The sequence below is a fragment of the Empidonax traillii genome, unplaced genomic scaffold, assembly GCF_003031625.1.
Source record: "Empidonax traillii isolate 1590-97213 ecotype Southwest subspecies unplaced genomic scaffold, ASM303162v1 scaffold532:size433792, whole genome shotgun sequence".
NCBI lineage: Eukaryota > Metazoa > Chordata > Aves > Passeriformes > Tyrannidae > Empidonax > Empidonax traillii.
The window spans coordinates 82,209-104,768 of NW_020955725.1; the positions used below are offsets into that span (position 1 = coordinate 82,209).

The 22,560-nt window shown below is 41.9% G+C and overlaps 1 protein-coding gene across 4 annotated transcripts in view; it reads right to left on the reverse strand.

The window, feature by feature from the left end:
* The window catches only part of TP53BP1 (tumor protein p53 binding protein 1), a 28,145-nt gene that overhangs the window by 3,561 nt on the left and 2,024 nt on the right, over window positions 1-22,560 (reverse strand). For 2 of the 4 annotated variants that reach the window (XM_027897162.1, XM_027897160.1), the window contains exons 6-24: window positions 22,393-22,474; window positions 21,370-21,515; window positions 20,417-20,537; window positions 19,990-20,081; window positions 18,773-18,981; window positions 16,445-17,690; window positions 12,917-13,036; window positions 12,055-12,291; window positions 10,949-11,000; window positions 9,659-9,751; window positions 8,026-8,527; window positions 6,903-7,055; window positions 3,744-4,036; window positions 3,243-3,416; window positions 2,631-3,052; window positions 2,309-2,500; window positions 1,619-1,822; window positions 834-1,046; window positions 84-178 (exon numbers count right to left, since the gene is read on the reverse strand). In XM_027897162.1, coding sequence (XP_027752963.1) covers window positions 84-178; window positions 834-1,046; window positions 1,619-1,822; window positions 2,309-2,500; window positions 2,631-3,052; window positions 3,243-3,416; window positions 3,744-4,036; window positions 6,903-7,055; window positions 8,026-8,527; window positions 9,659-9,751; window positions 10,949-11,000; window positions 12,055-12,291; window positions 12,917-13,036; window positions 16,445-17,690; window positions 18,773-18,981; window positions 19,990-20,081; window positions 20,417-20,537; window positions 21,370-21,515; window positions 22,393-22,474 — 4,646 coding nt within the window. The remainder of the gene's footprint in view (window positions 1-83; window positions 179-833; window positions 1,047-1,618; window positions 1,823-2,308; window positions 2,501-2,630; window positions 3,053-3,242; window positions 3,417-3,743; window positions 4,037-6,902; window positions 7,056-8,025; window positions 8,528-9,658; window positions 9,752-10,948; window positions 11,001-12,054; window positions 12,292-12,916; window positions 13,037-16,444; window positions 17,691-18,772; window positions 18,982-19,989; window positions 20,082-20,416; window positions 20,538-21,369; window positions 21,516-22,392; window positions 22,475-22,560) is intronic. The other 2 variants (XM_027897161.1, XM_027897163.1) reach the window with 2 other exon arrangements.

The window sequence follows — 22,560 nt, forward strand, 5'->3', positions numbered from 1 at the left end:
GTTGGACAAGATAAGCTATAGAAATTCCTTCCAACCTCAATTATTCTGTGACTGTCATTCTAGATTAGTAAGTGAACCATTACCTGGGTTTCATTGAAGTCCTCCAGGATATAGCCAGCTCCTGCTTGCAGCTGTTGTGCTATGTAATGTTTGTCGTACGGAGTCATCTCTAAAAATTCTACAGCAGAAAATTCAGTTTTTGACTATAATCTATCTGCTTATGTTCCCACACACCTCAGTCTACAGAGTCCTCATTGATTCCAGTAAGGGACCCCAGCCTTTCTCCCAACAGTATCTAGAGAAAACCCTTGGAAGAGTCCAAAAAAAAAAAAAAAAAAAAAAAAAAAAAAAAAAAAAAAAAAAAAAAAAAAAAAAAAAAAAAAAAAAAGAGGCAGCAGAAAGGGTAGCACAGCACTGGCCAGATGAGCACCTTGTCATTTTTTCCATGTTGCAGTTCACTGCATGGAACATAACACTAGCAAAGGCAAACTGGGGCAACCCATTCATGCTTTCAAGTTCTGTGTTTCCCAGCACTATCCCTTATCTCTCAAAACCTTCCTTCTTACATTAAACTATTCTGACACCCCTGATCTCACTAATTTTTACACCTTTCTTAGCTTGCTGAACAGCCCCATGATCACCACTGAGGTTTGCCAAATCTTAGGCCACAAGTTCTCTAAAGCAGAGATCAAGTCTTGGGTCCTTTCTACAAAGGATTAAAGAGCAAAAGAGTAAACAAGCACTTACACAAATGTCTGATCAGACAGTATCAGGCATTTTTCCTAAAGCCACAGCATTTCACTTGAAAATGCAACAGGTAAGATTTGCCTCACCTTCTTCCTCTTCGCTGCTCCCTGTGGGACCATCTGATGGCTTCTGGTGACCGACCAATTTGTCACTTGGTGTTGCCATGGTGAGAAGAAAGGCATAGCCCAAAAAGAGGGTCTTATTGAGGGGCAAAGGTCTGTGATGTTCCTCAAGTACTGGGGGATCTACAGCATCTACACCTTCACAGGTGCTTACAAACTCTCCAGCTCTCATAGCCCCTGCAGAGAGACAGAAGCACCTTAAGTCTTCAAAGTCAGGTTCTGCACAAACACCCTGGGTAAGATATTTCACCTGGTGCATATGTTCAACTCAGATATTTTACTGAAGGAGACAGGCAGGATTGGGCTAGGATTACACTAGGATAGGTAGGGATATTCTGGTTGCAAAGAATCTTCAAATCAAAACCTGGATGACTAATGGGACAATGTTTGCCAGTCTTATCAACATCCTGAAACAACACTGACTGCTGTGAACACTGACTCCTTTAACAGCTAGGCATTTTGGGACTGATTAAAGGGATAAGAAAGGAGGGAGACAAATCACAACAATAAAGTCAGAACATTTCTAAAAGGCAGAACTGAAAAGATGGCAGGTAAGTACTCAGACTATGCTAAATACATCTCTGGTTGAATGCATCCAGGGAGAATCAGTCTCAAACCCTGCAGGGCAAACAAGCAATCTTGCCTCCTTTTTGCTTATGAGAAGAGGAAAGATCAATTACAGAAATACCAAGGCGACAAAAAAAAAAAAAGAAGAATGCAGGTTTAAGAGCAGAAAATAAGGTTCTCACCAGGCTTTATCATTGCTGACTTGCGGCCACGTTTAGCTGGGGATTGCTCATCTTCAGATGCAACAAGTTTCCTTTTCCCAGACAGTGTGCCTGGTGGGATGCGTGGACTCTCCTGCCCTTTACGAGTGGGAGTTGTGCTGCTGCTGGAAGTGCTGGGAGAACCAAGGTTACTACGTCGCTTCCTCTTCCCCTCCACCAGATTATCTGCAATACAGTACGCAGAAATTAGTCACAGGCTCTCACCAAACTCCACGAGCTTTCATCCTACCTATCTGTACAGAGGTGGCTGAATGCAAAAGTACCTAGAAGGTACATGCCACCACCCTCTGACAGAGGAAAGCAAGAAAAAAAAGGTATCTCGCTTGTGTATCTCTCTTCTTAAGCCTGGTCTCTCTTCCTCCCAGTACTGCAGGAGATTTTGTATCAGAGCAGCCATCCACCAAGTGTACATAAGTACGGCAAGCATCACTGTCTTAGAAGCAGGCTGCTTTCCACAAGCCAGTCAATGCCACTAAGTCTCTGACCCTGAACAATAAAAGGATCTCGAAGATCCCACTGTGACGTACCAAAAGCATTAATGAATATCCAGAAATATTTAAACATTGGTAACTCAGATCAGGTACTAGAATTATCTCAAAGGCACAAAACACAGAAGAGCACAGCCAGCAGTTCAACAGCACCTCCCCTTACCAAGACTGATGTCAGCTGCTTTGGTCAGAGGGGTGACTGGTTCATAAGGACCTAGCCCAAATTGCTCACGGAGCTTATTTCCTTGTTCCGGAGACAGGATAACAGCCATTCGTTTGTACCACTTCCTCTGGCCTTCCTTTTCAATGCAGTAGTATAGCTCTGCAGACTCTTTCCGGTGTCCCTTCACCACACCTGACACGGCAACAAATAACACCTGTTAACCAACCATACCCAGGCTTCTCATTCTCCTGGAAAAGCATTTGTTTTCAATTGCATTCAGTGACTCAGAAAACCAAGGATAAAACTCAAGAACTGCTCTTACCTGCACTGAAGTACTCATCCTCAGAGAGTGCGGTCACCTCTGTCTCCAGTGGGATAGGATCACAGAGTAAAATATCTTTTCCTAGCACATCACACTCATATCCATCATCAAAGAGCAGCTTGTACTTTCCAGCCCCAACATCTTGGGTAATCGTCCCAGAATAAAAGTACCCATTTGAGGACCACTTTGCTACAACCCTGAGGCCCACAAAGCTGCTTCCAGAGGATGAGTCCGCACAGTCCAAAGGACCAGTCATCACTTGTAATGGGATTTCTGGAGAGTCGCTTCGACGTAACGCACAGAAGCCAGAAGTGTCAGATCTCTCTCCTCCACCTGGCTGGCGAACTGAATGAGTAAATGGTTTCTTCTCAGGTGATGCCACAGTTGGGAGATCCTCCACACCTGGCAGTCCAGCTAAATCTCTGTAGAAAAAAGAAAAGCGGTCCCAGAGAGATCTGAAAAAAGTTACTACGTATAGAATTCTTGGGTGACATGCTTGCAGCTGCTACATGGTATCACTAAAAACTAACTCCTTTTCTCTGTCTCATTTAAGACAGGAGTTCCCCCTTCTCCTTCTTGGAAATAAGTTACAGTCTCCTTTTTCCAGGGTACCTTGTTCCTGTTGTTCGAGATGGTGGGCGGCCTCTTCTTCCTCGTCCACGAGGTGTCACAGGTGCCCTGCCACACTGACGAGTGCCAGTCATAGAGTCCTCTTCCTCACACAGCAGTGCTCCCATCTGGCTAACTCTGAGTGGAGATGCAGGCTGCCCAGCTCCTTTCCTAGGGCTAGAGAATTTATGAGGTAATTGTTCTGAAAAGAGAAGCCAGCTCATCAGGATCCTCCCCTTTTCTCGATCATCCCCCAAAACATCCAGAAGTTTGCCTCATCGCCGCTGAACTGGAAAGAGCTTAGGCAAAGCAATGCCTCACAAGAAAGCAAAATACTACTTTAAGAACGGATGTGAAAGTAAATACTATCTCCTTATTTCTGCTCATCAAGCCAGATCTTTCCCAAAAAACTTTTGATTTAGGTCTACTCTGCTTCACGCTCACAAGCCAGATGCTCACTTCCGCAAACTATCTGTTGTTCTTTTCCCAAGACTCTGCACATACCTTAATTTTCCTAAGAAGCCTCTGCCAGTAGGTAAAGCAAATCCTCCAGTTTCTGTCCCACACGCTTTTCCTTTGACAGTTCCAGTTCCTCGTCCTGAGCTGCTGCTGCTGTGCGTGGCAGAGTGACCACTGCTTGCTCCACTGGATGTGTGGTGGAGACTTGAGGCCTTAGCTGAGAAGGAACTGACATCACCAAGATCCCCTGAGGTCAGTGACGAGCCCACTGCAGTTCTACAGGAGGAGGATGCATCAGTCTCATATTCCTGATACTCTACTACAGGCTCCTCAGTTTCCTTGAAAGAAACAAAAAGAGGTTTGTCAAAGGTGATGAGCATGCTAGATGGAAGCTCTACAACCACTGGTCCAAAGCGCAGACAAGCTGAGACCACATTCATGAAGCTGAGGACAACCATGCAGACTTGACTCTGGACTGATCCATGGTAGTGCATCTCTCACTACAGGCCTGCAGCCTGCTCCTTATCAAAAAGTCACATTAAGAATTCAGCCAACGGTGTTGTTCAGGAATACACTGTGTTGGTACCTCACAGCTCAGGGTGCAGCTGCAGTTTGAATTGCAGGTTGAACTCAAAGAGGGTGAGAGCCCCAGGCAAGAGGCCAAGCCCCAGGTAAGAGGCCGTGAACTGCATAACAAAGGGCACAGGGGCCTGGACACTTGTAGACATAGCAGGGGCCAGGACTCTGAGACTTTCCCATCTTAGACTGTGAGGGTATAAAAGACCAAGGGTTCCTTTGTTCAGGATCCCTCCCCAGAAGCACTAGCCTAAGTTGTTATTTTGTTATGTAGTTATTGCACCAAGACTAAATTATTTTAAGGATCCAGATGTCTGAGACTCTGCCATGGGAAACATGGGGTTGAGCTGGTGAGGAAACCTGTCTGACTATGTGAGTATGGGGTGTTCAGGGAGTCAAGCAAGGTCCCTGTTGACTCACTGGAGCTGCCACGACAAAGGGGCCTCAGGTCCCAGCTCAGCAGTGCAGTTGTGACTGCCAGAGTGGCTCCTGGATAGTCAAGATAGGAAAGTTTCCTTAACTGCAGAAAGACTGGTCTGGCACTGAGTAATTCCCACACTTCCAGACTGTGAGAGTGCAACAAATACACGAGACACTGGAAGCCTTTGGTTGCTCATAGAATCAGAATATGCCAAGTTGGAAGGGACCCACAAGGATCACTAAGTTTAACTCAAGGCACAACACAAGACCATCCCCAAGAGTTACACCATGTGCCCAAAAGTATCATCCAAACACTTCTTGTGCTCTGTCAGCCTTGGTGCTGTGACCACTGCCCTGGGGAGCCCATTCCAGCACCCAATCACCTCTGGGTGGAGAACCTCTTTCTATTATCCCACCTGTCACTGGTCACCACAGAGGAGAGATCAGTGCCTGCCTCTCCTCCTCCTCTCACAAGGAAGTTGTAACTGCAATGAGGTCTCCCCTCAGTCTCCTCCAGCTGAACACACCAAGTGCCCTCAGTGTCCTCACACGGCTTCCCCTCAAGGACTTTCCCCATCTTCGTTCCCCCATTTGGACACTCTAATGGCTCAATATCTTCCTTCCATCGTGTCCCCCTAAACTGCCCCAATCTTAGAGGTGAGGCCACCCCAGGGCAGAGCAGAGTGGGACAATCCCCTCCCTGGCCTGGTCAGCGATGCCGGGCCTGATGCCCCCAAGACAGGGCTGGCCCTCCTGGCTGCCAGAGCACTGCTGACTCAGGGCCAACTGACCACTGACCAGGACCCCCAGGTCCCTTTCCTGGCACTGCTTTCCAAGATCTCATTCCCCATTCTGTCCATACATCCAGAGTTGCCCCATGCCAGGGGCAGAATCTAGCACTTCCCCTTGTTGAACTTCCTATGGTTGGTGATTGCCCAGCCCTCTGATCTGCCAAGGTCTCTCTGCAGGGCCTCTCTGCCCTCAAGGGAGTCAACAGCTCCTCCCAGTTTTGTGTCATCTGCAGACTTGCTCAGTGTCCCTTCCAGTCCTGTGTCCAAGTCATTTATGAGGATGTTGGAGAGCACAGGGCCCAAGATGGAGGCCTGCGGAACCCCACTAGTGACAGGTCATCACTCTCATGTCACCCCAGTGTGCTCCACCCTTTGTGCTCCACTCGTGAGCCAATTGCTCGCTCACCGCCTGATTTGTTTATCCAGACGTGGGCTGGACATTTAGTCCAGGAGGATCCTGTGGGAGACAGTATCAAAAGATTTACTGAAATCCAAGATCGTTTTCAACAACTTATCATTTGGAGCCATTTAAGCTCTATGGATACAAAATATGTATCTACAAAATAGTTATATCAAATGGTGGTAGATAAAATGGAAATGGTTATATAATTGCGACTACATAACCTATGGAAGCACATTATAGGAAACTTAATTCTCCATTTTAATGTTACAATAAGCAATTTCATGCATGGTATCAGGTGTAAAAGTATAAGCTTTACACTGAACTAATTTATCTTTTTGTGTCATTACTTATCGTGATTACACAGCATAAGAGTCTTATGTTATGGCAGAATAGCAGTCACATTTTATTGCTAGCAGGCTGATGTGATTACTGTACACCTCAAATCAGCATTTTCAGCTATCTTTTGTGATTCCGTAAAGACTTTTTGACATACTATAACACAAGTGTACTAAAAATAGGCTAGCTTATTTCTTAGTTTTAAGTTGATTTTTGTAGACCTCTTATAGAATCTAGCCCACAGGACCCAAAAGACTGCAGCTGAAAATAACATTGAGCTGTAAAACAGAATAAACTATCTTACACAGTTCAATTTTACAAGCAGAAGTGATTTTTGTTTACTAATAGAATTTCTGCCCATTCTGAAATATCTCTATTCTGACAAAACTCCAAGACTTCTAAAACAGTTGGATGCACATCTTTCGTTCAGCTCTTTGGGAAGAAAAATCAGTGTGTCTTCAGAACACAGTAGCGGGCATGAAATACACTACCATCAGATACACAGCTTTTGCCATGCACTAAATGGTCTGCATGTTTGCTCATGAAGAAAGCTTTATCATCACAGCATGCAGACTTGTTCATTCAACTCATTTTCTGCAGCCAGAATAGTCTCATTTTAATTACTTCTATTTTTCAGCCAACATATCATTCCATTTAGTCCCAAACCCAAGAACTTACCTCAACGACTTTTCTTTCCACCTCTACACCATTGCTGTAGTAAACATCTGTTGTAACACGTGTAACAATGGTGTGCTTTTCTAGAGTGGTTCGCACATGGCGACGCTGAACCTGACCCTTGGGTGGGTGAAGAAGGTTAAACTCCTCCTCTCCCTGTAATAAAGAGGACACAGTAAAAACAAAACAGACCACAACAAAAAGCAAATGATTTCTGGATAGAGCTATCTCTGCAGTTCATACCATGTTTAACTGCTGGTCTAGGGAATGTTGCAGCATCTTGTTGCAAATTAGATGCAACAACACAAGAGACCCCAAATGAAGGAGAACTGAACACATGTTGCTGACTTGCTGACAAGTAGAGGAAGGGAAATCACAGCAGTCCAAGAAGGAAACAGCAAACTTATTTAGCATGACTTCTCATACTCTTTCATTCAATGGACTCTTAGACATATCACATCAATGTTGCACTGCATTTTTATAGCCCTGTTAATCTCCTACTCTCCACAGAATGCACTATTCTTAAATCAAGTTTAGAAAAAAATCCTTTTTCTAGTCTTTCCGTTCACAAGAAAATATACAAACTGCATCAGCAAAGCAGTGTTTTTTCTTGAGTCTGCAATACTTTCTGAAATACTAATTCAAAGTTAGTCATCTTGTTAGAATATTTCTGTGGAAGAAGTGTCCCCTGGACATTAGATGGAATGTCATTAGAACAAGTTGTCAGAAGCTTGTTGGAGCAAAACAGAAGCCATCAAACCATCCGTTCAAAATTTCATGCAACTCCCACCTGCAGCCAACAAAAAGTGAAAAACTTTTTACAGTGTTAACTATACCTGCACCCAAAAAAACTGAACCCCAAATGAAACCAACAAACCAACCAATCAAAACCTGTCACACTTTTCCAGAAAATAAATATGGAGACAATAATTTCTCAAACTTATGCTACCCAGTGAGCATTGCTACCTTAGCAGTTGTGTACAGTTGATTCAGGAAAGCTTGCAACATTAACATTTTAAAGTGGTCCTTTGGCTTTTTCCAACAAAGAATGAATTTACTGGCCGAAGTATCGGATACTTCAGTGTCCTAAAGCAGTAAAACTAAATACAGGCAGCCTTCATCCCACCTGACTGTGCAAAGAGTCCGTGTCGTCTCCAGAGGCGTTCACAAGCTTTTCCCCACTCTCGGCAGTTTGGACACTCACATCTTTTCGCCCAGGTCTCTGCCCAGACATACTGGTTCCCATTTCCACCTGTCTACACATTTCTTCTGATGTTTGTGTTGAAGTTGTAACAGTTGTTAGGGTAAAAAGACAGTCTGTTGTAGTCTGGATCCCTTTATTCTTGGTGTTTTCCCATCTCTCTTGACTTTGATCAGTTTTAACAGCCTTATTTTGTTTCCACTGCATTCTTCTCCCTTCTTCTGCCTGAGTGCTCATGACATCAGTCTCCATAGACTCTCCATCCTCTGCACCAGAAGATTGCTGATAGCAGTCCTGCTGCATCCTCTGAGGAATTAGGATCCGTCCACCACTGCCATCTGCCTTGTGTTGCTGGTACTGCCAGTCACTGGGATTTGCACGTAATTCAGCATCTTCTTCTGTGCCAGGAAACATGAACAGATTTCCCCTATAAACCAGTTACACATAGATCAAAATTACTGATTAAGAAAACAAGACAACCAATACACTGCCACTCAAGTGAAACCAATATTTAAAAAAAACCCACCCTGGCAGTCATTCAATTACAACTTAGGACTGCACAGAACTCAGTGAGCCTCAAATTATAATAAAAAACCCCTTTCAACACTTCTCAAGAGATACACGAGGTAGTAAAAGGTATGGCTGACACTGTACAGAACTAGGTGCTTTTTCAAATACTAATATAGCAATCTACACTCCACACATCAGGCACCAACTACATAACTTGCTTCAAGAAGTTACTACAGGCTGCTCCAGCACTTGTTTGGTTGGAAACTGGTAATCACATCTAGCAAGAAGCATACACCCAGCAGCATAAACACAACTGCTGTCTGAAGTTTTCATTAAAATTTGTCTGCTCTGCCAGAAGTGTTATTAGGTACTATATGGGAGTCTATACTGAGCCCTACTAGAAGTACGTATCTGGCTTCCCTCGGCTACTTTGAGGAGTGACTCTCTTCTCTTCTATCTGTACCTCACCCAGCACTGGAACTCCCTATTCATTTTAATAACTAACAGTCTTTAGTATAACTGTTCAATGCTCTTGAAACATAGGTTATGCTTTCTACATAGACCAAGACCTTACTGTCCCATCTAAAGACAGAATGGAAAACACTGAGGCAGCAGATTTCTATCCTCCAGGAAGCACCCTTGTCACGCTAACATATGCAGCTGTACAGTCCTTTTTAAAGCAGACAGCAAAAGTTGATGGACTTGGAAGGGAGATAATAGCAGAAACAATAACAAACAAAATTGGTCAGAAGATCTTGGAAGAGGAGAAAGAAAAGGTATTTAAACAGCCCTAAGCATAATCTCAATTCTCTCAAACCCTAGGTTTTACCGAAGCATATTTGTTGTCTTGAATCACATTGCTAACTCAAGAGGTAGTCTGATTACCATGTGAGATATGAACAAACAGTATTTAGTACACTTACCCCCTTGCCTCCAACCTTTTAAGTCACCCAAAGACAATGACTTAGTGCAATTTCTTTGATGCAGAAAATGCACATGTGCATATAAATCCACCCAGGACTGGCAGGCAAAGACTGTGAGGAGTTACCTAAATGGAGAAGTGGAAAGACCACGACCTCTGGCCTCATCCTCCCGACGAACTTCACAGACACGACTAAACACAGATGATGCTTTCTGGGAGCTAGCAGTGCAGATTTAAAACAAACAAACAAACAAAAAAGCATCAGGGAGTGAGAAAATCCCTTACCCAGCAAAACAAGAATTCTTTAGCCCCTTGGGAAGGCAGCAACTGTTGTATTGGGCTTGTTGACCTACACAGACACAGAATAAGTGAGATGGTCTGTCTCAAAGGTCAAGAAACAAGCTGCCAATTGCATAAGCATTTTTGTCATTTCTGCAGACATCCTAAAAGCCAAGAGCAATGTAACAATTTCAGGAAGTGTAGTGTGGAAAACTACAGCACCATCCAGAGTTTCAGCATCTACTTCCTCTGGTACCCACAAGGGGGCACAGTTAGATCATTTATGGCTTACGTTTTTTAGGAATTTCACATCACCACAAAAATACCGGGAATAAAAGCAGACTCTGAGAGTTCATGTTCAACCTATACCTACAAAGGAAACCCATCCTCAACCAGCGAGAAATGCCTACCACCCATCCTCAGCACTGAGGCATGATAACCATCCAGCATGCAACCCTGTGACAAGAGGTACTGAGTTTATTCAGAAGTTTTTTCACTACTTCAAACCACTATACTTCACTCAGATGACTACAGGTCAGTCTTCCTAGTCAGATTCCTATTAGTAGTTATAAATGATACCTCTTGAAAGCTAAAATAAAGCAATGCTAGGCATTAAATGTGAAATAAGACAGATACATACAAATCAAAAGACCAAGGGAGTAACTTCTGTTTTGGTCAATGTCTCTAACTGTGATTTCTAGATATCCATGAACTGATTATGCTTTTATCAGCTTCATATCAAAAAGATAATACTCTTTAGGGACTTCTCAGAGATTCTTTGCAGAAAATTGCCCAAGACAAGAAAGTAGAAAACCATATATTTGCAATTTAGGAGGTGGATAAAGCAGACTTGCACTCTGGACTGCACAAGATATGAATTTCTGGCTGACTACAATCAGAAGGAAGCAAAATGCTGACATTGTTAGGAAGGAAAAAGCCTGTAATGAACAAGCAGGTGGGGTTCCCACCTTGCCTATGTAATTAAAACCTGCTAAAGAGTTAATGTCATGGCTACTGCTAAAAGCGTTCCTTGCTTCTGCATCTCCCGATTTTTTTTTTCTCTCCTGATGGTAATGTGTGGAAACAGGATCTACCCAGACCTTTGTATTAACTCCGCACAGCAAGAAGCCCAGTTACCTGGCAGCAGTCCTAGCAGCAGCAGAGGATCCATCTTTCCTGTCTATAGGCTCTGAAACAAAAATGAAAGAAAAGATGATTTTGGCATCATCCAAAAAGACTCTTCTGCCTCTTTCCAGCTCCCCACATTCAGTGAAGAGAGGTTGAGTAACACTGGACAAAGGGTGCCCAGGCTTCCCCATCCAACTTCTCAGAACAGATCAGAGTTTCTACAAGTTTTAGACTATTAGACTGAATGTCACTGTTCTGACTCAAATACTGTCAAACTTTTTTTTTTTTTGTCCAGATTATGGACGGGTCCAAGGAGGCCACAAAGGTAATCAGAGGGCTTAAGCACCTCAGAGCCACCTACAGAGACAGGCTGAGAGAGCAGGGGTTGCTCAGCCTGGAAAAGAGGCGGCTTTGGGGAATCTCACTGCAGCCTTTCAGTACTTAAAAGTGGGCTTATAAAAAAGAGGGAGAGAGGCTTTTTACACAGGCATATAATGACAGGACAAGGGGAAACAGCTTTAAACTAAAAGCCAAGAGATCTAGATTAGATGCCAGAAAGGAATTATTCCTTGTGAGGATGGTGAAGCCCTGGCACAAGTTGCCCAGAGAAACCATGGCTGCCCTATCCCTAAAAGTGTTCAAGGCCAGGTTGGACGGGGCTTGGAGCAACCTGGGATAGTGGAAGGTGTCCCTGCCCCATGGCCGGAAGGTTAAGACTAGATGGTCTTTAAGGTCCTTGCTGACCCAAACCATTCTATGATTATATATATATATATATATATATATATATATATATATATATATATAAAAACATAAAATCTTTTCCTTCCCAATACAATCAAACTCCACTTCCTGTCCTGTGACGTTGCCACTACACATCACAATTTTTAGTCTTCTGGAAATACTCTTCCTCACAACAGAGGCCTCTCCTCTCAACTCCATCCTTGCTTAGCGCATTGCAGAAACAGAGAAACAAATTTAAGTGACACATCCCAAAAAGAAAAATGAGAAAAATTGCAGAGACTCAGAGACTGTCTTGGAGAATGCCAAAGAGAGGTTTTGAGTTAGGGTTGAGATCCAGCAGGACCTCTACATTTCAGGTTTCGTCCTCTTACTTTCCAAACTGAATGGCAAGGACTCCTCACTCCCATCGTTCACAGGGGTAACAAGGTTCATTCGCAGAGAAAGTTTTGCATCCAACTGAGGAACCACACCCAACTCTCCCTTCTCACACACTTCTGACACATCTGCTGACACCACTGCACTTTCCACAGTGACATTGTCGGTCCCCATTGTGCTCTCTGCTGTAACATCACTGGTTGCGATAGTGCTGTCTGGACAACTACCATCCACTGAAAACAGGAAAACAAAAACAAGAAAAACAAGTAGCAGCTACTGTCATTCACACTGCTGGGGTTCAGGTCCTAGTTCTTATTTGAAGACGCTTCACTGCATGCCTTGTTAGTAATGAAATGGTGCAATAGTGGAAATTCCTTTCTAGATATTAAGCATGAAAAGTCTGTAGCATAGGTATCTTTAGCTTGTGACAGAATATTTTATTATTACCCAAGCAGAACACACTTCCTTTCATCCAGCACTAGCAAGGTGTTTTTTTGTGAGCTTAGCAGAGAAAGTCCTGCTAAAAGATGATGAATACTGGAAGCAATCTTCTTTTAGTCTAAGTTCTTTCACCACTCAGAAGGTTCTTTTACATTCTTTAACGGAGTCAATACGCAGAACGCAGTGAGTACAAGGAAGATATACTGCCCTGTACTCAGGGAGCAAACACCTTCACTAGAGACCCAGGACAAAACATGGCAAGGAAACCGTGCGGAAGGGATGAGCCCTCCCCACAGAACAGCAATGCAGCAATGGTTTTTGCCAAGGTAGGTTTGAGTTATCCTATCAGATCCTGCGCCAAGAATCAAAAGCTTTCAGGCTTCCACTGCAGAACAGAGCCATTCAGGTCAAACTCACCAATTGGTGTACTGTGTCTTCTGGGTCCCATTTTAAGGTGACCAGTAAGAGGTGGTGTTATGCTGGTCAAGGGCTGAATGATATCACCCTCCTTTGGCAAAGTAAGATGAAATGGGGTTCCTAAAAGACACAGAGCACAAGGATTAATAATTTCAGGGAAGTACTTTAGTTCAAATACCAAAAGCACAGGCTCACTGTGCTGTGAAAACAGGGAAAAGTATAACACTGGTGCTGTACAAAACCCCCCTGAACAGTTACTGGTTTCAGGACAGCTGCTCTGATTTTCCTCATATTTTGTGTGGAAAATCTGTTTCAGTGAAAATCTGGGCTGTGCTCAACTTGATGCAGATGTTCCCAGGTGCTAGGTAAAAGGGAGACTCAATAACCTGACGTGAATAGGACTTTTACAGAAGGCAGGTTTGCTTAAGAAATGCCCAGGATTTTCCACAGAAAACAGACATGAAGGTTAGGACAGAAATGAATTGGCAGAGTTATGTGATGCCTGAATTGATAACCTGAAATTTACACAGAATGATGGCTGAAATGGCCTACCCTATCACAGAAACAACACCTTGGTGGACGTGAGGATCTTGCAGGATTTAAATAAATCAAAATATTTAAATAAATCAAAAACCTAGTAAAATGCTCCTTCCTTTTACCTCATCCCATGCTATTCATTTGCAAACTTTCAAGAAGTAATTTTCATAATCCTCTCACAAAAAAAAAATGCCCAATCAGCAAAAAGTTATCTATCATCTCTTTGAAAACTCTGAAAACCATGACTGGCCTGTATATCACAGGCTTTAAAGATACGGTTCAGTAATTCCAAGATCCTGAAGATAACCTAAAAACTTCAGAGTATTTTTGCAGTGGGTAGTTACCTCATAGTGCAATGGTACTCACACATTGGATGGTCAATCACCATTCCTCACAAACAGCTTATGAATGCATGTCACATACTGGTCTAAAGTAGATTTCCATTTAAAAACTTTTTCATTTAAAAACTGAAGTATTTACAAACTCCACTGAATATTGATTGATCTAGCCACCGCAGTCCCTTCTAGCCTATAAATCCCCATTTGGCAGGCTAGTAACAAATGATGAAAAGAATTTATTAAGTGATCATCTGCATTTTAATAAGAGAGAACCTAATTACTAAATCAATGAATTCCCCTAGAGAGAACACAAACAAGCTTTCACAAGACCTGAAAACGACATGAATGCCTCAAAGCTTTCACATAACTGTCTCAACTGTCATGCCAATGAAAACAGTTTATTAACAGAAATAAATTTTTCTTATGTACTTAAGACCATCAATTCGTCCATTTGGAATTAAATCTGGCATGGGATGTCAAAGAAGGGTTTCTTCAAGAACATCAGCAGCTAAAGGAAGCCTAAGGAAAAGGTGGGCCTGCTGCTCAATGTGGTGAGTGCTGTGATGAAGGTGGAGTTACTGAACACCTGCTTTGCTTCATCTTTACTACTAAGGCCAGCCCTCAGGACACTCAGACCCTCGAGGCAAGAGAGAAAGGAAGACTTTCCTTTAATCAAGGAGGACAAAGTTAGAGATCATTTGAACAAATTTGATACCCACAAATCCACAAGCCCTGATAAGATGCACCCACGAGTGCTGAGGGAGCTGGCAGATGTTACTGCTAAGCCACTCTCCATCATTTTTGAAAGGTCATGGAGAACAGATCAGGTTCCTGAGGGCTGAAAGAAAGCCAATGTCACTCCAGTCTTCAAAAAGGGCAAGGAGGACTCGGGGAACTACAGGCCAGTCCATTTCACCTCCATCTCCGGAAAGATGATAGAAGAACTCATCCAGCGTGTCATCTCCAGGCATGTGGAGGAGAAGGTTATCAGGAATAGTCAGCATGAACTGACCAAGGGGCTCGACTAATCTGGCAGTGTTAGGCAACAGTAGCCTTTGGTGATGGAATGACTGGCTGGGCAGATGAGGAGAGCAGTACATGGTATCTATATTGACTTCAGCAAGGTTTTTGACACTGTCTCCTGGAGCATCCTCATAGGTAAGCTCAAGAAGTGTAGGTTGGATGAACGGACAGCAAGGTGGATTGAGAACAGGTTGACTGGAAGAGCTCGGAGGGTTGTGATCAGCAGCACAGTCTAGTCGGAGGCCTGCAGCCAGGGTGTCCCCAGGGGTCAGTGCAGGGTCCGGTCCCGTTGGACTTAAATTATCAGTGACCTGGATGAAGGGACAAAGCCTGTCCCCAACAAGCCTTCACCCAAAGTTTGTGCTAACTGATTTATTCTTAAAATCTGTTGATAAGGGATTAGACTCCTAAAATACTTATTATGAAAATAATTATTATGAGAATGAAGCTACTTTAAGAGTAGAAGGATGCTCAGCTGGTCTTCATGCCTTAAGGACCGAGCAATGGTAAGAGAGCAAATATCACTCTACATACTTTTCTACCATACTTCATCAGTCTGAAGGCAGCAGGCAGAACACTTCAAAAACCTGAACTCTCTCTTAACACTGATCAGCCCTTTAGTGTAATACAAAAGCACAGAACGCAACCACCAGCATTAACTTCTGAGCTCATTTTCTCCAAACAGTGGCTTACAGTTTTCTTTGAAAAGTAAACACAGCCAGTTGTGATGTGTTTAAATTGCATGTATAGATTTTCTATAATAAAGCTTTTTTTCTTCTTTCAGTTAAAGGAAATTAAAAATAATAACAAAATTATTATAATAAATTAAGAATATTGTACCTAAAACTTAATCATTCAACTTAATGTTAAGTAACATTTGAGGTCCTACAATAATCTTTCCTCTTCCCTAACAGACTTCCTAGAGGGGAAATACATTTTCTCACACTAAAATCAAGTTCCCTTGTTCTTCATTCATTCTCACTTAAGGACTACAGAACTGTGTTTTAAAATTAAGCCAGTTAAGAGGCAAAAGCTTCACAAAACACAGGTGTAGCATCCCACGTCTCGTATAACTACATACATCAAAGGGATTTCAATGAATCATGGTAACTCCTGCTGAGCCACATCTTGCATGCGAGTGAAGATAAATTTGCTGTATTAGTTTCTAGCTCAGAGTTGCTCTGTACAAAGACAATTCTCCTCTGAGAATGAGGAAAAAAAAAAAAGGGTAAGGAGACTACAAGAGGGAAAGTACTGACTATCACACACATTCAAGGACACTGCTGTTGCTGCTTCTTGAGTGGGGGAGAAGTTACAAAAATCCCTGAACATTATCAAGATCACAACATTCTGAGTTCTTAAAGCTCCCCTTTGTTTCTACCATATAAGAGTTACAAGTCTTAGGAACAAGAATTAGTTTATCATTCTTGTCCTGCACTAGCGTGGCGCAGGCGGAAACAAGGGCACATTCTGCATGTAACACAGTAACTTGTAGTGCTGCTCTTAAGAGAGACTGTTCAACTTGCATCCAGGATCAGTGCTCCCTGAAAACATTGAGAATTGTATACAGCTGTCTCCCTCACGTTATTCAAAATACACACCTGTGAACTACTAACCTAAATTCACTTACCACTGGAAGGACGGGGGGATTTAGCAGTTGCCTTCTTCTGTGGCTGCACCTGCTCTTCTTGCTCCAGATTCCTTGTCATAACAGTATCCTCCATACTCTTTGGCACCTGATTCTCGTGCTGAACCACCCGTGTTTCAAACCCTTTCTCTTGAAGTGGTGGCTGATTGCTTATCATCATTACCTGTCCCAATTCTGAACAGCCTAGATGTTTTTTGGCACACAATGCCACTTCCAACTGAACATCACTCTTTATCTTAGGACACAAATTGTTGTGTTGCTCCGGTAACTCTCCTACAGAAGGTTTAGCTAAAACTTTATTGAGCTTTGGCACGTTTTCTGCAACAGCCTTAGAAGACAGTTTACCCAGGTTCTTTGCCTCACCACTGTCAAAAGTACAACCTTTCGAACATTTTTTTTCCTGACCTTCTGATTCAATCTCTTCTAAGTCCTGGGCCCGATCAAACAGATTTTTTCTCTTTTTACAAGAATCATCAGCAAATTCCACTTCCATATCTTCATTACATTGTCCTTCCCTTTCAAGAATAAATCTCTGAGAAAGTGTTATATTAACAAGAGACCCATCTTCATTTACTTGCTTCTCCTTTATTTGCATTTTTTCTTCTTGTTCTTCACATTGCGTCTCAGGAACTGCCTCAGGTTCATAAGTCTCTTCAAATGGAAAATCCTCAGACTGTACTTCTCTACCCCGAGCATCTGATAAAATCTCAGGCAGACCAGACTGATCTGCAGCAGCCTGATTTCCAGAAACACACTCGATCTCCTGATGAGCTGTAGGGGCTAATGACCCATCTCCTGCAACACCTGCGCTAACAAACTGCCCTACAGGCACTCCTGCAGCCCATACATCCTCCGTTTTGGCTTTTTCACAGTTTTCAGAGTGTACTTGATAACCTGCATTCTCTTTCAGTTTTATTTGGTTATTCTCTAGTCTCAAGTCAGAGGCCTTGCATTCAGAAATCCTGTCTACCTGTGTGGTTTCGCTGTCTTGGCCTGTGTTCAGAGAACCTGAACTGATGTCTGTATTCATGGGCTGGCTACATACACTTGCAGAAAGCATCAGCTTACAGGACTCAGAAGGCTTTGATGCAAAGTCGCCTATAGATATCTTTGACAAAGCATCTGTGGGTTCTGAGAGGTCTCCTGATAAGCACAAAGGGATTGAAGCAGCAGTTTTTTCTTCTCCTTCATGCTTCTTCTCTGGGCTCTGAGTTGGAACAAAGATGTCCTAAAATGAAAGAAGTGGGACATGGAGTATTAGGGCATCCCAAGTAGGACTGTTTATTTATTATTCCTAAGACATTACACTGGATTACGGAGTAGAGCCAGCTCAGCACAAAACTACAGATAAAACCTCTACTAACAAAACCAAAACCAACCAACCAAATGAAAATACAAAACTTTATTTTCACCAATGTACGAGTCATGATTGTCCTATTCTTGCTGAGAAAAATTATCACCACACATTACTATTTAGTATGTCTGTGGCAAAGCTGGACACAATTTTTGGTACACTTCTCACTACCAAATCACAAAATATAGGGCAAGTCTGGCAGATTAGTAGCTAGCTATTTCTGGTTAAACAACCAAGAGTTCTGGAAATATTCTCTGCTATATCTATTAACATGAATGCTGTTTCCAACTCAGGAAAAACTCTGCTTCAACTAATGAAGTTTCTAGCACAACCTTTATTTTCTGCCTTAAGTTGATGAGACTTGTAATACTAAGCTATAAATCCAACAACTGCCTGCTAAATCCCTTTGTACAATTATAATTTCCAAAATCAAAAAGCACAAAGGAAACAAGAGATAATAAGAATAAGCAACTTGAAAAATGCAGTAAATGAATTCTAGCCTAGCAGAATATAAATGCTCTATTATGAAACAGCTTCCCTTTCTCCACAACAAACAATGCTAAGGTCTAGCCTGATAAAAGTCTAATTTATGATGCAGTTTGAAACGCAAGATGCCAAGTTCAGCATAAGAAAGGAGTGGCCTTCCTCCTTTAGAAAATAAAATTTAAAAAAAAAAAAACAACAAAAAAGCTTTCTAGCATAGTCTAAGATAACAACAACTTCTATGTTCGGTAACTCACTGTGCCCTCTTAAGCTGTTCTGCATTTTCTCTGCAGGTAAAACTGCTACAATCAATATATAATTGTGACTGGTGGGAACAGGGAAGTTCATGAGAACCATCTTAGTCAGGAAGCTCAACATCAGGAAGCTCAACACAGAAGCAGAGGTTGACTCAAACACGTCTTCTGCATCAGCCATATAAAAACCTCACAAAAGATATCTACATGAACCCTTACATGAGAAAACTCTGGTTGTGATGGTATAGGTACAGATCCAGACCCAGGAAAGAAGGTTGGTGCGCTCAGGGACACTGGAGTTGAAGCCTGTGGCTGGACAAGGGGTCTTGGAGGAATACATGGGTTGGCCATCTCCACCAGCGTATCATCTCTCTGCTTTTGCATCAGTTCTCTTCCTTCTGCAGGAATAGATATATCCACCTGTTCATCTAGTTTGAAAGAGCAAAAGAGATATTACGGACAAATTCTTGCATTGTTTCTAAAGTTTCCAACATGCTACTGAAAGATTCATCTTTAGTGGCATATTTAACTTCGTAGAATCTTCTCTACAGGAAGAATCTTCTGGAGGAGAAAAAAAAAGATCAACAAAAACATCCATGTCCTTACATTCAAATGGGGGAAGCAAGTGTGTTTTGCTACAAATTCATATGACTATTTTGCTACAGGTCTAGAACTTCTACAACTAAAAAAGATATCTGAAATTTATCAGAAGCATTTTTCTGAGGATTTTTTTTCCTTTTGCTATCTTTATTAAAATGTAACTAAATTCAGACCCCAGCTAACAAAATATCCATCCTAACAGTATGTTACAGAAAGGAACAGCTGATTTTGTATACTAAAAGTCTGCATATCAGGGATATGCAGATATCCCTGATGGTGAACAGGTGCTTAGAGAAAATTTTTAAGAACCAACGTATCATATGGAACATACGGAACAATCTTTTGGCATAAGGTTCTAGAATTCACACATATAGCATATGAAAGCTTTTTAAAATATTGTGCAAGTCATCTCTGTTAAGGTAAAATAACTGTTACGATGCAGTCCTTATCTGTCTTTCCTATTGCCCTAACAGTATAGACTTAATACAAGTATCTGCCTATAGCAAGAATGGATAGTCCCTAAGAAAGGAGGACAATTGCAAGCAGCAATCTGCATCCCATACAAAGTATTTCCCACCTTTCAAGTAAAGGAGAGCTAGCCAACAGTACTAATTTTATTATGATAGTGAAGCAGGAAGTATCGACAGAGAGTGAATATAAAGAATTAGAGACAACGGTCACAGATACAGATCTCCCTTTATCTACCCTCACTCAGTGTTCTCAGTCCTGCTTTACTCCTTAAATATAATTTTAGCAAGTTTTGAAAAGGCTGCAAGCTCAGACTAAACCACAGAGCACTGAAACACAAACCACAGACAGTACGCACAACATTTTACCTTTTCCTTGCTCTTGTTCAGTAGGACTGCTGGGGACAAGAGCACTGGCTCCAAAGGCAACAGGAGGTGGAATAACTAGGCCCGAAGAGACACTGCAGACCAAGAAAAGGGAATACGGAAATGAACACCACACCTCACTAAACCATGCATTAAGTTCTCTCCTTATCAAGCTCCAGCTTGTCACAGCAGGACTCTTCTCATGAAAGGAGTGTCAGGTGTTCACGAGCAAAAGACCAGCAATGGTCAATGGACCACATGGACACCATTAGTTCATTTCATTGCAAAATAAAGCCATGCTCCCTCCATGGTGCAAAAATAATACACTGATTGCTTAAGATCAAGCACAGATCCTTGAATAAAGAAGAGAGTGATGGAAATGCACTACTGAAATAAAGTTATTGCAATAGTTTGGAGATGTTTTGCTTACACGGAATGACCCTCCTGTACAAGGACTGCCTGTCCAGAGAGCTGCAGGACATGCAGACTGCGGGCAGGGGTACAGGCCAGAGAACTTCCCTCTTCCACTCTGGTTATTGGACAGCCACTCCCTGCAGTGATTTCAAACAAAAGGAAATAAAGTTAGAAATACGACCAATAACCAAGGTGATCAGAAAATTCTGAGGAATTAAATTCATGCTATTGCACAATTACTTTTCAGATAGGCAAGGACAAGCTGATCTTCACAGAGTTTGAGAAGGACTGCACATGGAAGTTCAGTATGTGAAATGTAAGCACAATATGGTTCAGATGAAAAGGATAAATTTGAATAGATTTTAGACTGTACAAGTCTTCCTCCCCTGAGAATTTAAAAAAAAATCCCCAATGGCTCCAATATCAGCACATTTGAACCAGCACTAGAATGCAAATACATGCAAGGTTCTAGTAAGAAAAGACATCTTGTGTTGACCACTGACTTAGTGTGAGGAGAAGGTTGTTACTGAACCTTCTGGATACAGAGGGTTCATGCACAAGGTCATACTGGTATAGACATGACTGGACATAAATTTGTCTACACTACTTATCCACATTTTACATGGTATGTCACTACCAAGGGTGAGCATTATTACTGCCAGTTTCAGAAGAGGGTAAAAGGCAGGCTTGGGTTTTGTTCTTCAAGGGGCACAAAAGAAAGGAAATTAAATGTACTTAACAAGCCAGGGTAACTGTTCTAACAGGAAGTGACATTTAGACATTGCTCCATAGTATAGTGAAAGAGGTTGCAGCCTTTCATTTCCAAAGTGTTCTCAATTTTAACAGAAATTACATGAAAAATACAGCACTCTACACCCTAAAACACTATACGTCTATAAAGATCAAGTAGGTATAATGCTTACAACTATCCCTGGGATGGATATTTTGGCTCTGCTTGTCCATTGTTACCTGTTGCATGATTCTCAGGAAACATTTCTTCCTGAGTTGACAAGATATCTGACTCCTCATGACCAGAACTAAGGGATTTCTCAGTTTTACTGGGGTCACTGACAGGCATTTTCTTCCTGATATGCTCTTCTGCTTCCTGAAGAGTTCTAGAAAGGCAAGACACAGTCACTGACCTGAGAAAATCAAAGTATTAAGTAGGACTACAATATTGTAAAGAAAACCTATCAGAACAGGTGAAAGGTATTCACTTGTGCATAATACAGGAAAAAAAAGAAGAGAAGGACGACTGACCTCGCCTGACAAAATACCGTTTTCATCTTTGATGAGTTATACTTTCAGAATTGGTTTTTAAGTTTTCTACCAACCTAAGCGATGCTTAAATGGAATGCACATTGTTCTACTGACTTCTATTCAATGTGGATTCTAGGAATTTTCTTTCATCTCCTTTTTAAGGTTATTTTGTAGCAGAATATGATAATACAAGATAAGCTAAATATTATACAAATTTTATGCCAGATAAAAAGTATTCAAGAAACTGAAGTTTCACACTTAAAAATAATTAAAACTATAAAGCTTACAATAGCAAATACTCAAAAATTGTCCTGGAATATGCACCACTTAGCTTCTAGATTTCTCCTGCACAGTGAAGCCCACACTACAGTGATTATGTTATTTCAAGACAACTTCTGTGACTTCAAATGAATTAACGCTTCTAGTACATTCTAGTCATAAAACTTCAAGAAAATTATTAATATATTTTATTATGCAGTGCACTCTCCCTTATTGATACTGCTATCTTTGTGTGTAGGAGGTTGACATCACCTCTTTTCTCAGCTATGAATGCTAAGAGCACTCTTTAGTCAGCACTGCTGCGAAAAGGTCTCAGCAGTACTTCATCTTTCCCTTCACTTTTCCCTTTTGCCTTGAACCCTCTCCTATGTCCAAAAATCTAGTTAAAAGAAGGACACAAATCAGCTTCCAGAATGCCCATAAGAGACCTACAAAGAAGACAGACTGTTTTACCTTTCAGACTTCTCTGCCTGGCTTTTCAAAGCAGTATGTGCTTCTGTGCTGGAGACGGTTTCTGTCCTGTCCCTATGCAGTTCTATGAAGAGAGATTAAAAAAAAAAAACCAAACTGCTACTCTTGTTACAAACAAGAAAGTGAAAGTGTAGTTCTGTAAAAGTGTAG